The sequence below is a fragment of the Enoplosus armatus genome, chromosome 7 (assembly GCF_043641665.1).
Source record: "Enoplosus armatus isolate fEnoArm2 chromosome 7, fEnoArm2.hap1, whole genome shotgun sequence".
NCBI lineage: Eukaryota > Metazoa > Chordata > Actinopteri > Centrarchiformes > Enoplosidae > Enoplosus > Enoplosus armatus.
The window spans coordinates 14,081,665-14,096,745 of NC_092186.1; the positions used below are offsets into that span (position 1 = coordinate 14,081,665).

A 15,081-nucleotide genomic window follows, 5' to 3' on the forward strand; every position below is an offset into this window, starting at 1 on the left:
TACAGTGCAGAGATGAGTTGCTGGCACACCAACTCTTTCTAGGTCACAAAAGTTCACATACAGAATGCAAAACCAAATAAAATTGAAAATCACAATGTTGCGTAATATCATAACCAAACTGCCTCCATACAGTGTGTTTATGTTAATAACCCCAACACAGGCAAGGCAAGATCACTGCTGATTTACAAAGTCAAAAAGACAGAAAAATATATAAAACACATTACAAAATAAATATTACTATATCAAAAACATATTGAATCCTGAAAAACACATCAAATTTATTTTTTTTTAGAGGAGGATTTTGAATATCAGCTGGCAGTGGTGGAAGAAATATCTAGATCCTTTACAAAAAAGTAAAAAGCAGCAATAACACAATGTAAGAAGTAAAAGTCCTGCATTTATTTCAGTATCAAATGTAAAAGTATTCTCTATGCAGCAGAGCTGCTCCTGCTGTAAGTGTCATATATTATTGGATTATTGTTATTGAATATTCTCACAACATGTAAGAAACATTTTAATCCATATCAATGTATAATATTGTATAAATAATATGGGAGAAACTTTTATGATCATGTTTTGTATGTAAAGTCTCTCTGTAGAGCAACTAGGAGCAATAGCTGTCAAAATAAATGCAGTATGTCTTTCTGAAATGTGGGGTCTTTAGTGGCTTCTCAGGTTTTCTTTGTGAGAAACTGTAGTCTGGAAAACATACAGGTCTTATTACCACATTTATCTACAATATATATTTTAAATATAAAGAAATAATATAATGCATTTTGGCTTGGAGCTCTGTTTTGTCTCTTGCGGACAATAAGAGCCAAATGCAGCACACTGCTTGTTGGCAATGACTCAACTCAATGACAGCAGCATTGCTCAAGAAGCTGCTTTAGTGCTGACTCTGTAGTGACACTGACAAAACATGGTGTCCTCAGAAAACCCTGTGCTTTATCTAATGTCTGTCACTTACTAAGTTATTATCTTTACACAAATTTCCAAAGAGTGTATCAACACCTGGTGCAAATGATGGATGCACTCATATTGCTTCAAAAATCAGACTGATGGATGATCACTGATTACATGTTAATTTTGCTGATGCCAATCTATTTGATGATGTAATTTTCACCCCAGCCAGAGCTCAAAGGGGATTTTCCATAGGGCAGAATCTCTAAATGTAGATACCGTTTATCAGCTATAGTTTCTGCATTCAGGCTTTGGGCTTGATTTAATATGTGTGTCTGTGCCGGTTTAACTCAATGTAGAGTGTAAGAGTAACACTGAGGCTGAGTGAGATGTATTGTTTCACTATATTGTGATCTTGTCGTACTGCACTAGTCCAAATTAAAAACTTGACTTCATTGACTTAATTTTCTACCGCTGATAATTCAGCACCCTAGACCATGATGCACTGAACACTGGAGATATTTCAAAACTACCTGCAGTCTCTTGAATTTCTCTCTCTGGCACACTAAACATCCCTCCCCTCTGGACACACATCCATTCAATCTAGCTGTTTGTCAGAAGCTCTCGCTCCAATAATCCTCAACATCCTTGGCCTGTAACCAGGTAAAGAGAGGAGACACGGGTGTTAGGTGCTATCACAGTCCCAAAACAATTTCAACAAATTAGCTCCGCTTGGGACTCCCATGTGGACTGTGTAAAATAAATAACTCAGCATTTGCAGAGAAACTGTGGCTGTAACAGAGCACACACACACACACACTTTTCTCTTGCCAACAACATTGATGGCTGATTCTGACGCCTCTTAGAAGACATCAATACTGCATCCCACAGGGTTTTTAATTCAGCACCAGTAACAAGAAATGTAAAACAAGATGGAAAAAACTGAGTTTTTTGTAGCAACAACTGCAAGGTTCAACCCATACATCATGCTTTTTCATCATTGTTCATTGGGGTATGGAAGACCACAGGGGTCTTGTGAATGGTTGAAAAGGATCCCATTAATTGTTATATAATTGGGCAATTAAAAAAAGGAATTAATAAAAGTCAGTTAGTCCATCGGCTTCTGGTGAATACTGATTTATTTTAACTTGCTTTACCAGAAAAAGGTGTGGCATGATGGTAGATGAGGAAGCAAAATGTTTGTGCTTAGAGAATTACAGCAGCAGCTTAATACCGATAGGTAAGAAATGTTGTATGTTCTGTTTTGAACTACGAGACTAGAGATGTAGTTGATGTTATCCACACATAATAAACAACTGCTTCAGTTATGGTTGAATTAAAGTAATTTAATATGTTTTGGTCAAATAGACTAAGATGAAATTGAAACTGTGTTAGAATTCACGGGGGACTTTGTATTATTTATATGTTATGTTATTCATCTGATAAGTTTATTACACTTCATTTAAGCACCATGCTCTTCTTAAACAGTGAGGCAGAATGAGGTCCAGCAGCAGTTTGTACATCTCTCTACATGTGAGGACTACATGTACTCAACATTATGTGTGAACATGTGTAATTATCAAACCATGTACTGTGTTAGCTTAGCTTAGCTAACTTCTTTAAGTGTAAAAACAACAATTCACTGTTTTACAGGGAGTTGTGTGCCAGATTATTTCTTGGCCAGTAACTTCCTGGAGTCCCCTCTTGCTGTTTGGCAACTGCTGCCGTATTTCCCCAAAATGTCACACTGCTGCTTTAAACGTTTGATATAGGGAGGCTTTCACTTTTATCAGGGGAAATGTTTTGTTTGAGTGGCCAGACTTGGCCCCCAGGCCGCTATATCGCATACACCTGTGTGATGGCATAACATCATGTAATACACGTTGTAATGAATCCAGTGCAGGGTGTGTACCTCAGCCTCTCTCACTGTGAAGTGAATGAGGTCTTTACAACTCTGTCTCAGTGTGTAGAGTGCAGCCTTCCCAGCGCTGACACCTGCTGCGCCTCCATTTCTGTCTGTCTCTGAAACATGTAATTTCATTCTGAACTCCGTCTGAGGAGATTCAACACCAAAGTTGTGGGAATACTGTGTTCGCTGTGCATTTTGTTAAGCCTTTTACCAGAGCCTGTTAAGGAACAAACGTCAGACTGAAAAGTGCATGCATAAATCAAATTCTCACAAAAGGGTTGTCTGCCTGTAATTCAATTCGAAGATAAATTGGCAGTTCATAATTGAGAATTTTCAGCTCAACCCTCTTTCAGTTTTAGTAACTTTCATTAGTAACTGAACTGAATTTAATTCAACGCGTTCCAGCTAACATCAGGTCCGCTTTCATCTCAGTGTAGCACCTCATCTTCTCCGATCAGATACCAGACTAGACTGCATAAGGCCCTCGACATAGTCTTTGTTTCACGGCCCACTCACTCTTTATAATGGCTAAGAAGATGGAGAGAGAGAGAGGGAGGAAGGGCATGCAGGGACAGAGTGAGCTTGTTAGACTGTCAATTTCCTCAATACCATCATCATTATTCACTGACTTAATTCAGGATCACAGCTAAAACACCACTTTCACTCTGAGGATGTCATTTGAATGTCAGTGGCGACACACTCTCTCTCACACACTCTTTCTTCATCTTTATTCATGTACGTTATTCGTGTTTCACTTTGTTTGATTTGTGAAACAAAGGCTTGTTGAAAAGTGAAAGAAAAGTGTTGCCAGCTCTGCTCTCTGCCTGTTCCTTTTTCTGTCAGAAAGCAGGTGTATAAGCACATTCCCCCACTTAGGAAAGGAAAGACAAATCTGTCCTGGTCTGGTCTAATTGTAAAGACATTGACCAGAAAAGCAGCAGGACTGGAGCCAGTGACAGCCTGACCTGGGGTGGGGTCCTCAGTCACCACGGTAACAGCTCAGGGGGACATATCCACCCCGGCTGTGTCTGAACTCATCAATCGATCAGACAACAGATGGAAAATAAGATTGGAGAGGACAGGTCTGTCTGTCTATCTGTATATGTGTGTTTGACAGTATCTGTGTGTGTGTGTGTGTGTGTGTGTGACAGTATCTGTGTGTGTGTGTGTGTGTGTGTGTGTGTGACAGTTTGAAATAGCCAGTTCAAACAGGTGTACGACTGCCAAACAGACAGAAGGTGTTGTTGGCTAAAAGACATGCAGTAGTAGCACATTTGGTTCATACTCATGAATGCACAGACACACATGCAGAAACACACATCAGACGAATCGTGGTTTCAGCTTTCAGTGAGTCAGGTACAGTGACAAGTTCACACCCCAACAACTTCTCTCAGATAATAATATCACGCAAAAGGTGCAGCTCAACTTTAGCAACACCGGCAGAAGTTTGAAGGAATGAAAAGGAAATGAAATTTAAAAAAACAAAGGGAAATAAAAGGAAACTAAGGGAAAGGGGAAAAGGCAAAATAATGGAGAGAGCAGGAGCAGGGAAGGAACTCCACCTATCTTATTTTAGCCAGATGCACCAAAATTAAACGAAACAGCCGCTCTTAACTGATTCAAACGGCATATTGCCCTCTGAAAGGTGGCAATACAAAGAGATTATTGTGATTTAATGAAAATCAACAGATCATGGACAACTAAACAGGTTTTTACAGTTTCATTGAGTGAATTTTGGCCATCCTCATGGCCCCGTGGTTTAAGATGGTGACCATGTAATCGCAATATTTCCAGTTCAAGTCCAGCTGGGGGACCTTTGTTGCATGTCCTCTCTCTTTCTCCTTTCATTTCCTGTCTTCCCTATACTAAATATACTAAATACTATCTAATAAAATGCCTATGAATGAAAATACATTCTCATGGTCTGCAAGTTTAACATGTTAAACAAACATTTTCCATTTTCTGCCTCTTCATCAGAGCAGTGAGAAGACAGCTAACTCTCGAGACCTTTGTAACAAATACAAGTTGAGACATGTTAAGAATCAATATCAACCTGAAAAAAGGTAAAGTCTTTAGCTTTACTTTGATGATGTTTCTCAAATCTCTCAAACCCCTGAGATACAGCATCTTAATGTATCTGCAAGTTTAAAGCCTTATCATGTCAACTATTGTTCTCAGCGTCCTTTTCGCTCCTTCTGTTGTGCTCGCCTTTTCGCCTTACAAACTTTTGAAGGAGACCTCAAAGACCTCTTTTTCCTCTCCTCTCCTCCCTTCTTATTGCATTACCTGATCAATGCTGCTTCTCATGCTCTTTTTTGATCTGGAATTTAACTTCTCTGGTATTCAGTTGACATGAACAGTAGAATAACCTTCAATTTCCAAAGTAAAGAGGAGGCTGAACGATCATGACAACAGATTTAGCAGAACTGTTGTTCCTAAGGCCTGTATGATAACAGGAATGGAGAAAAGGTTGCTCTTTTTCTAGTCTCCTCATCTTTACTCTCAGTAACTCCCTCCGAGCTGTCTCCTCCACTCTCTCCCATCCCCCCACCAAGTGTCTGCACATAGTGGTGACACAATCCCTTGGTGGGTGTCGCCCTCTGCCAACTGCTGCCAGTCTAATGGAGGGCTTGCCAGCAAATGAGACTACCAAGGTGCCAATTAGTACGTACGATTACGCATGGAGGCATCCTTCTCATTTCCTCCAGCTTTATCTCTTCTCTCTTCTTTACTTTGTTTCTCTCCTCTCACGTTTACTTGGTTATCACCTCCTCTGTTCTCTGACTTTCCTTCACAACTTTAGCAGGGGCAACTGGCAGGCTGAGAAAATCCACAGCCCCTTTATTTGAATTTCAATCACAACAGTCACAATAGCAGCCTTTAAGGAAACAGCAAGAGCCATCTGGTTTTTCATACCTCCCTCCCACTCACTCTCTCTGTGTAACACAGGCCATCTTGAAACACCAAGGCAGCTTGCTGAGGTAATCATGGCCTCCAGTGTTGACACTGTTAGCAAATGGTTCCATAATTACACATGTTCACACATAATGTTGAGTGAGTCAGGGGTATCCACTGTGGAAAGGTTCATGTGTTTTGCAGTCTGAGCTAACAGTCGTATGTTCTGCCTACATAGGCAATATTTTCTACAATACAGTTCGACTCAGATATGGCTGTGATGTAAACCTTCAATCATGTGAGTTGAATCAACACCTCTCTGACACAATGTCGACAAAACTGAGCATTAGGAGCTTCACAGATGATAGGATTTACTGCGGGGCAATTGTACTGAATTGCATTAAATTAGACAGGGACAACTAATAAACTGATGAGTCATTATAGTTAAGCATTTTTTTGTGGATGTAACCAGAATCCCTCTGTGCCTTGGGGCTCCATCAGCTAAACAATAATAATAATAATAATAATAATAATAATAATAATAATAATAATAATAATGATCTTTAAATAATAATTTAAGACCATTCTTTAAATTGTTTTTAATTGTCTCTTGTGAATTTAAAGTTTTCATGGTCTCCTGTGCACTTAATCTCTTCAGGGATCATAAAGAACTCAAAACGTATTCTGTCATTTCTTAATACAACAGTATTTTAATTGGCCGGCTAAAGAATTGTGTGGGTCTGAGGCACTAAACTAGTCTAGCACATATTGATCAAATGCTTGGCAGTATCTGAAGTTGCTTGGTCTTCTCTGATCCATATTTTTCATGTAGGTTTGCACTTTATTTGCCTCATATTGTCACTCTGTTTTCCATATTGTAATTTTACTACTGCCACTTCAATATCTGTCAATTCTGGAGGAGGGATCCCTCCTTTGTTACTCTTCCTAAGGTTTCTTGCTTTTCTGTGTGTGAGCAGGGGGTTGGGGTCTGTGTCTGTTGCGTATTTGTTACACAGTCTGTGACCCTTCCTGTCAGTGGAGGCCTCCTAATTACTAACTGATACATAGCGCTGGTGACTCAGCTAATATTATCAGCAGTTCTCATAATCTTCATTCACTCTCTAATAAGGCTGCAAACCTCAAGTGATGGCCTATAGGTGAGTGAATGTGTCCTTGTGAGTGGGTTTCAGAGAAAGAGAGAGGGAGAGCGAGATAGAGCGAGAACATTTTCATTAATTTATCTTTGCTGTGGCCAGAATGATAATTTAGAGAGGGATCTATCTGCAGCTCACTTCATCATGCTGATTATTAATAAAATGAGACCTGGAAGGCTATTTCATCCAGATCGAGCCCGTCTCCTCCCTCAATCGGTAGCTTAAATTCAACCCCCAGCACATAAAGGAAGAACAAATGCTTCTGTTGTTATTTTTTTTGGGGGGGGGGGTCTGCCTTTTGAAAAGTGCAGATGTATTTAGATTGCATAATTTTGGGCGAGTCAAATGACTTCAGCCTCGGCACACACTGACCTCTGTACCAGGAGAAGCCAACACATCAATAAGCACTGCCTGTTGTATCCACAGAGCTCACAGAAAGGTAAAGTCTGATTACAGCATCTGTCACCCTTCGGAGTCCTTGGTCTCTTTTTCTCTGTCCTCATTCAGGCAGGTGAGATTAGAACAATCCATTAACATGTGTCTGTCTCACTGTGTTTTAATTAAGCTTCTAATTTTGGTCGTATAGTAACATGCTGTGGGGGCAAGTGTCCTCAACCACTGTCACAAGTCAACTGATCAACAGGCTGGAGGGAAAGGAAGCGCTCTGATATAGCTCACCTTTCCCTACCGTACTCTCCTCCTCTTCTCTCCTCCAACCTCGCATCCTTCCTCTCTCCAACAGCGAGTGGAGTATCGTTAAGAAGCCTGAGCTCGGCTCATCAATAATTTAACAGCCAGAATCATGTAGAATTCTCTAAGAACCCTGTCTGCCGCCCTTTGTACTTCTGTGCTGTGAATTTATTAATATTTCATTCTGTGTGTGTGTGTGTGTGTGTGTGTGTCTGTGTGTGTGTGTGTCTGTGTGTGTCTGTGTGTGTCTGTGTGAGTGTGTGTGCAAGAGAGAGAGAGAGAGAGAGAGAGAGAGAGAGAGAGGTGTTGAGGTTAATCTGCGGTCTAATCAAGCTCCTCCTTTGAAACCATAAACATTTCCTCTCACTGCTCTGACAGTGAGGTGCCTGCCTCTCCTGAGAAGGTACCTGCTGTAAAATGCCCTTTAATGTAACACCTTTCCCCACAGAACAGACTAACTGGTAAACGTAAGCCCCCCTGGGCCTTTAACTGCCGTGTAATTGATGTACTGTAAGCTGTAGCCAACGCTCAACAGTCCACAGCTGCTCGTGGTATGACTTCATGTCAACAGCAGCTTCACGTTAATCCACTCAGGTAATAGGTTGTAGTAAAAGAGGCTTTTTCCCTGCCTATGTGTTACCGAGTGTACTCTTTTTTTCTTTTTACTTTTTACATCAATGTGACAAAAGGTTCAGTGTGAAAAACTTTGGCACCATATTTCTACAGTACCCTCAGAAATTTCTACAACAGAGCAAAAACGTAGTGCCCATAGGATGTAGAATACTTTTGTTGCACAAAGTTGCACAATGAAAATCTTCAACTTTCATAGATGTGCAAATAATTTGCTGCTCATTCAGTAAACTATTGAGTGTTTATTATGTAGTGAATGGTGAAGTGTAGTTTATTTGCACTAGTTTGACATTTTCCAGTAACTTTGATTTATTAAATTAAATAAATACAGGAAAATAAAAGGCAGAGTAAAACTGATGGGTGTCTCTTTAATGCACACCATGGACATCTGAACATGGCAGCCCATTCATTATGATGAAACCTGTTCATCCATTGATATAACTGATATGAAAAAGTATGGTTATATACAAGTATGAGTATCTCCATAGCTGCAGTTTATTTTAGATTTTGTGTTTGGCTGAAAGTCTTTCTGGGCCGAGGGGTGTCAGGGGACCTGCAGTTCTGACAGTTATGCCACTGTTGCCATATAGCCCAGTGCTTTGAGCTCGGTATACACAGATGTACACACGCATCTTTATGAATATGTAATCTGATATCACACACTGACCATCGTCTGGTCAAATGAAGTAAGTGTTTATGTGTATAAGGAGATTGGTGCTGCCATCTGATAGATAGCAGATCTTCAGACTTGGAAAGCCTAACATAAAAAATGGACCAAGAACATAATTTTGTAGTCAAGGTGAAATAAATGCAGTTATCAAAAAACATACATGATGAAACATTTAAGACATCCATTAAAATGATGATAATAAGATTCACCACCACCAAACGTATAATATTGCAGGAGGTAAGGTTACCAACCTTTTAATTTGGCAGTGGTGAATAAAAACTTCAGGAAAAGCCTCAAGTGAGTAGATATTGATATTCAATAAAGACCAACAAGCAACAAAGATGCAGACTGTTTGTCAAACCTGAGCAACCAAACCAGCTAGAAATAACTGGGAGCCTTAAACAAGAGCACAAGAACACCGGGTGTTTTGAATACAGTAAATCTCACAGAATCACCATCCCTTTCAATTCATAACGCTAATCCCGTTTCACAGATCTGCATCCAAACACACACACACACACACTGTTTGACTCACCCACTGAGGACCACAATGAAGTCCATGACGTTCCATCCGTTCCTGAGGTAGGAGCCTTTATGAAATACAAAGCCCAGGGCGATGATCTTTATCCCAGCCTCAAAACAGAACATCCCAATGAAGTAGGGCTCTGTCTTCTCCTGTGAGTGCAAAGAAGGAGAGCAGTCGGATAATCAGAGCGATAATTAGCTTACACTGAAATGAAATGGAGGCACTGTGCATGCAGGGGTCATGTCTGGGTCTTCTGAGGATCTATAGGCTCCATCAGAGGAAGTTAAGACATTTTTTTAATTTCAGCAACTTCACAGAAAAGTGTGAAGTGTGGTTGTGTGTGCAGATGTTTCCATGTGTGAATATCTCACCAGTCTCTTAGACATGGGTGTTTTATCCTCTCCGGGAAGGTGCTGCTCCAGAGCCAAGACGATACAGTTGGCGATGATGGTGGTGAGGATCATGTACTCAAACGGAGTGGAGGGCTGAAGTTAAGGAACTTTTCACAGACCTAATGTTGAGTGTCTGGTAGAGGTTGTCAATGTAAAGGATAAGGCTGGCTGTATTTTAACCCTAACCCTTGAAAAGATCAAAACCAAACATATGTTAGTCAGACTCTCAGCGTGACCTACTCTCAGCCCAAGCCTCTGAACAAGCAAATCTTTACAGTTCATGATATATGAATATATACTTTCCATGCTTACTTTTTTTTTAAAGGCTCAGTAGTTTCCTAAAACAAGCTTTTTTTTTTTTAGCAAACATTACTTAAAAAGGGACAGATTTGGTGTGCTAGTGAGTATCTCCAGCAGTAGGACGTTGTATGTGAGATCAACTCAAAATAAACTACAGTGCTCATATCCATGGTAGTGAAGGAATATGTCACCCAGTGCAACAATGTGGCTTAATGATGTGTTTACACAGTTTTTGGACAACGATGGAGGTTACTTGTTAGTAGGATCAGTTCATTGTTTTGGTCTTTTAATAACAATTAGAAAAATATAGATTATTGCCAGCCTCATCCTTCAAGTAACGTACTGTACATAAGTGACACATGGGTTATTCACAGAAAAGCAAACAGACGGAAAGGAAGCTCTAAACAGGTTTCTAGGTCACAGTCAAATACAAGTGCGATGTGGTCTATTCATCAGAGCACAATAGTAGTTCAGGAAATGTGTGTAGTGTAATAAATGGCAAAATCTTTCTTTGTGCTATGTATAGATATAAATAAGTCTATGCACTCAGAATAGAGAGTTTAAGATTCAGATTTAGAATTGGGAAAAATAATTTAGTTAATTGCAGTAAATCAATCCCAGCAGCACTGCAATTACAATGTCATGTAAGCACAGATAGACATTGATTCATCTGTATGAAACAGAATTAACCTGGCATGTTATCAGCCCCGGGGCCGTAGCCACAACCAGACACAAGGCTGTACCTTGTCTGAGGTCAGCTGCAACAGACAGCGACACACCCACTGAGGCAACAGAAGGCTTATCGAGGAGGGATGAGTGGGTGGGTCTGAGACGTGATCCTATAAACAGGGGCACTCTTACTACAAGCATCACTGCCTGTTCTATGGGACCTGTATTGGTTGTCAGTTCAACTCCAGCCGCTCTGGGGTTGAGCTAAGCCAGCAATGTGCTCTTTATCTAATGCTCTGCGTGGGCAGTCCCCTTTCTCCTGGTTATGTGCAGAAGAGGTAGGAAGGAAGGGAGCTTAAATCTGCAGAGTGGAGACAGGGAGGGAGAGCGGAAGGAAGAAGGAGGCAGAGATAACAGGGAAGAATGACACAGGAGAAAGTGATAAGGAGGATGAAGGCTGATCAGTGGAGGAGAAGACGATGGCTGTATAGAGAGTCAGAAGCTCGTGAAAAAGGTGGGTGAGGAGGAGGCAATGAGACCAAATAAGACTGACACCGGACAGATCGATGTTGCACTGGCAGCTGTACCCAACAGGGTTACTCAGGGACATGTGAGCAATGAGAAGCTAAATAAACAGAGCAAATACAATCTTACTCCCACCAGCCCGCAGGGATTCTAACTTAAACCTCGGCTGCACCACAGATTGACTCAGTGATTGCAAGTTGATCGCCGAGAGGTTCTGGAAAAACAAAACCACAGCAGCCATAAGCAACAAGTAGATGGTGAGCATGATAACAAATAGCAAAAAGTGGCTAAATTACATAATATCTGTCTTGTCTTTTCAAGAAGTGAAGTGTTATCTTTTGATTCACTTCCCTGCGATAACTAGCATCACTTTAGCCTCACTGAGAGCTCTCAGCAGCAGCCAGTCGCCACACCCTGCATTCCCTCAAACACACACAACAAACAGGAGGAGGGGGGAGCCGAGATAAAGGGAGAGAGAGAAGGACAGGGGGAGAGAGAGAGAGAGAGAGAGAGAGGGGAGAAAAGAGACAAAACGAAAGATAAGATAGAAAGACAGGTATCCACGGCAACTGGCTTCTCTTCCAGCCAAAAGTCAATGCTACGAGACGGTTACTGGGCAGCTGAACTATCTCTGTGGTCTGACACACACACACACACACACAGGCCACAGCTTTGCCCTGTATATCAGGCTAATTTTAACCACTACATGACGGATCTTGAAGAGCAATAACAGATTAGTGTAAGTCAAATAAAGACTTTATCATTATTGTCAAGGGCATCACCAAGGAAAATGTTTTTGACTTTGTCCTAGATGTGTGGTCATTGTAAATATTTTGATATTGTTGTGATACTTGTTTTGTTTGTATTTGTGAGTCATTTCATTCGGTGAACAATGTTGACTGGTGTATTGTCTATTTTGTACCAGGTTTGATCAATCTGTTTTTAAGATATTGAGGTAAAAACAATGTTTTAAACCATTACACTCAACTAAGACAGTTAAAATAACTTTTCTCCTTGTTCTGCTTAAGAGTGTCTAAAGAACGATTTCTATTCTTTTCAGCATAAAAAGCATCCAAACCTGCAGTAACTGATGTTTTGGAAAAAGGCAGTAAGCATATTGTCACCTTTTAAGTTGCTACAGCGAACAGTTGCCTATTACACATTCAGGGAGCAACATTATTATTCATTTGGCGGTGTGTTTCTGGCAACCAACTCCTGAGAAAATTAGCGCTTTAGTTGTTTAGTTTTGAGGAAACTAAATGCTCCACTATGTTCACCAGCTAGTTGCTAACTTTGTCTGCCTGCTGTTTGGTGCTGAGCAGGTAAAGTACGGTGGGTTTTTAAAGCTTTGTCACTGAAAACAGCTGCCTGCTGCGAAAATGACGCATTGAGAGCATTGAAAGTAAATCAAAACAGCAAAGTTGCAGTTCAGAAAACCAAAACAATGAGCTGAAAGATGCTAAAGAGCTCTAGAAGTGATGGGAACTCTCTTGGTTCCTGACAACGAGAACCCCCCTTCATATCAACACAGTCTTTTTATCCATTGTAATTACTGATTAGGCCTCTGCAGTCTTTCTGATGCACTCTCCATGCTGTTGATGTCACAATAAGTTACACATTCAACAAGTGTGTTTAACCAAAACCCATCTCCCCTCCTCTGCGCTGCTCTGGAGTGTGACGTTGATCACGGATCGTCTACCAGTTTTAGCAGCGAGGCGTCTCGTGAGCAATCCTGTGACTCACAGTGACGCTGGCACTCTGCCTCGATTCCTCAAACATGCGTGTAAAAATAGACACGGAGACAGAGTGTGATGCCCTGTGCATCTGTGAATACGCTCAAGCCCAGATTGGAGCCAAGCCCCTGTGATTATTATTACATAGAGGTGAAAATCTAAATGAATCACAGGCATCTGAGCCTGGCTTATTGAAAATCTGTGAATTATCAGCAGCGCGCGTGTGTGTATGAGTGTGTGTTAAAGGCAGAAAGCAGCATTAAATATACAAACACAGAGGAAAGCCAGGGGTGTAATCTCCGTTTGGAGTAAAACATAACTCTATTTAAGCCTGGGGAATGAGAAAACACTGTTACACTACAACATCAATTTCTATTGAGAATTCAAACTGAGCTATCATTGTCATATGTGTAAGATAAAAGATGTTTTATGCACCGCTGCATCAAACATAGTTCAATCTTTCTTAAATTTCACATCACATCCACACCTCAGTGGCCTGCTTGAGCCAGCCGATCAATCCTGAGGATAAATATGACCATAGTTCAGTTCAGTCCTGAGAGTAAATCGTGTCAACTCAGAGCCACAACCCACAACTCTTATATACACCTCTCTGTCAGGAAATATAGAGGCAGGTGGATATACAGTCCAGTGGACCCGAGCTAGCCAGAGGATGAAGGTGGAGAATACCTCATGTGTGAGGTTTTCTAGATTGGTTATGTTAACTTTCTGTAAACTGTTTGGAGACCAGAGCATACTAAGCATAGTGCAAGACCACAACTACTAGTCTCATGTTCCACAGCTACATTCACTCAAAAATCTGCTCTCATTAAAGAAGTAAAAAAGCAAGCAATAAGTAGAAAAAATGTTTTTGTAATTGGAAATAAATGAGAGTAGAACCATAACTGCACTGGGGACACCAGGGTCATTTCCTTGCTAATTTTCCATTTCCATTTTTCATGCAAGGATGCAATTTAGTCAGAGCAAAATTAATGGTCTTCCTCAAGTATAAGCTGACCCTAGAGGCATATGCAAAGAATTTACAACCTAAAATGCACCCTTAATTAAATCACCATCTGTGTTTTTCAAATCCTGGTAAGGCCTCAGAGTGAGACCTAAAACATAGTTTTAAAAAAGAGCAGTGACATTTCCTGTCCAATTCCTAAAATGTCTGACTGTTTCCTACTTAGAAGTCAGACAAAAAGCAGGCACCTGGTTATTTTTGTGTGCCCCGATGAAACAAACTCTATTAAATCCAACAATCAATTATTTAGAAGTGTACCTTCTCAATGGGAAACTTCCCGCTGCAGGGGATCCCAGTGGGGATCAGACAGGAGGAGCAGCTGCCAGTCCTGCCACACTAAACTCAGGCCGTGTGCTTAATTAGCCCCGTCTCTTCCCTGCCAGGCCTCTGTCAGCCTTCCATCCACTGCAACCAGGAAGGCTGACAGTCAGACGCACACATGTACACACACATTTAACCACCTCTTACTCCTGTGAGCTTGTGCAGAGGCATATAAGAGAGACTATGCACTCAAATAAATATCAAAACATAGTGTAATATGCTCTCATGAGCCCACACACAGCACTCAACCCTGGAAGCCTCTGGATAATTCCTCAATTGATCATCTGCTGTTAATTGAGCACTCAGAGAAAAAAGAGCCTCTTACTGCGAGGTGACAGCGGCAAGTTGTGCTCCAAACACACGGCTGACCTTTATGAGACGCCCTACAGAGATTGTGTGTGCGTGTGTGTTCTTGTATTTCTATTTCTGCGAGGACCAATTTGAGTTTTGGACAATGAGAACAAGAACATTTGTGGGAAATGAGGATGTTTTAGGGTGGTTTTTACTTCTCCAAAAGGACTGTTCAAGGATTAGGACTTTTAAGATTAAAAATAGAGTCAGGTTTATGTTACGTTTCAGGAAAGGGCTGAGGTTATAAAAGTACAAAAAAGGGGTTTGCACGCCAAATATATCAAATTGCTCCTTTAATTCACAGTGATGACAAGACTGCAGGAAGTCACTGCTCCCGGCCAAGAAATAATCCAGCATTTAACCCCCTGTAAAACCATAAGGTGTTTTTAAACTTA

At 40.9% G+C, this 15,081-nt stretch overlaps 1 protein-coding gene across 1 annotated transcript in view; it reads right to left on the reverse strand.

Moving 5' to 3' along the window:
* Window positions 1-15,081, reverse strand: part of LOC139287346 (voltage-dependent R-type calcium channel subunit alpha-1E) — a 76,686-nt gene that overhangs the window by 37,801 nt on the left and 23,804 nt on the right. Inside the window, exons 3-4 of the mRNA XM_070908328.1 lie at window positions 9,746-9,851; window positions 9,384-9,523 (exon numbers count right to left, since the gene is read on the reverse strand). Coding sequence (XP_070764429.1) covers window positions 9,384-9,523; window positions 9,746-9,851 — 246 coding nt within the window. The remainder of the gene's footprint in view (window positions 1-9,383; window positions 9,524-9,745; window positions 9,852-15,081) is intronic.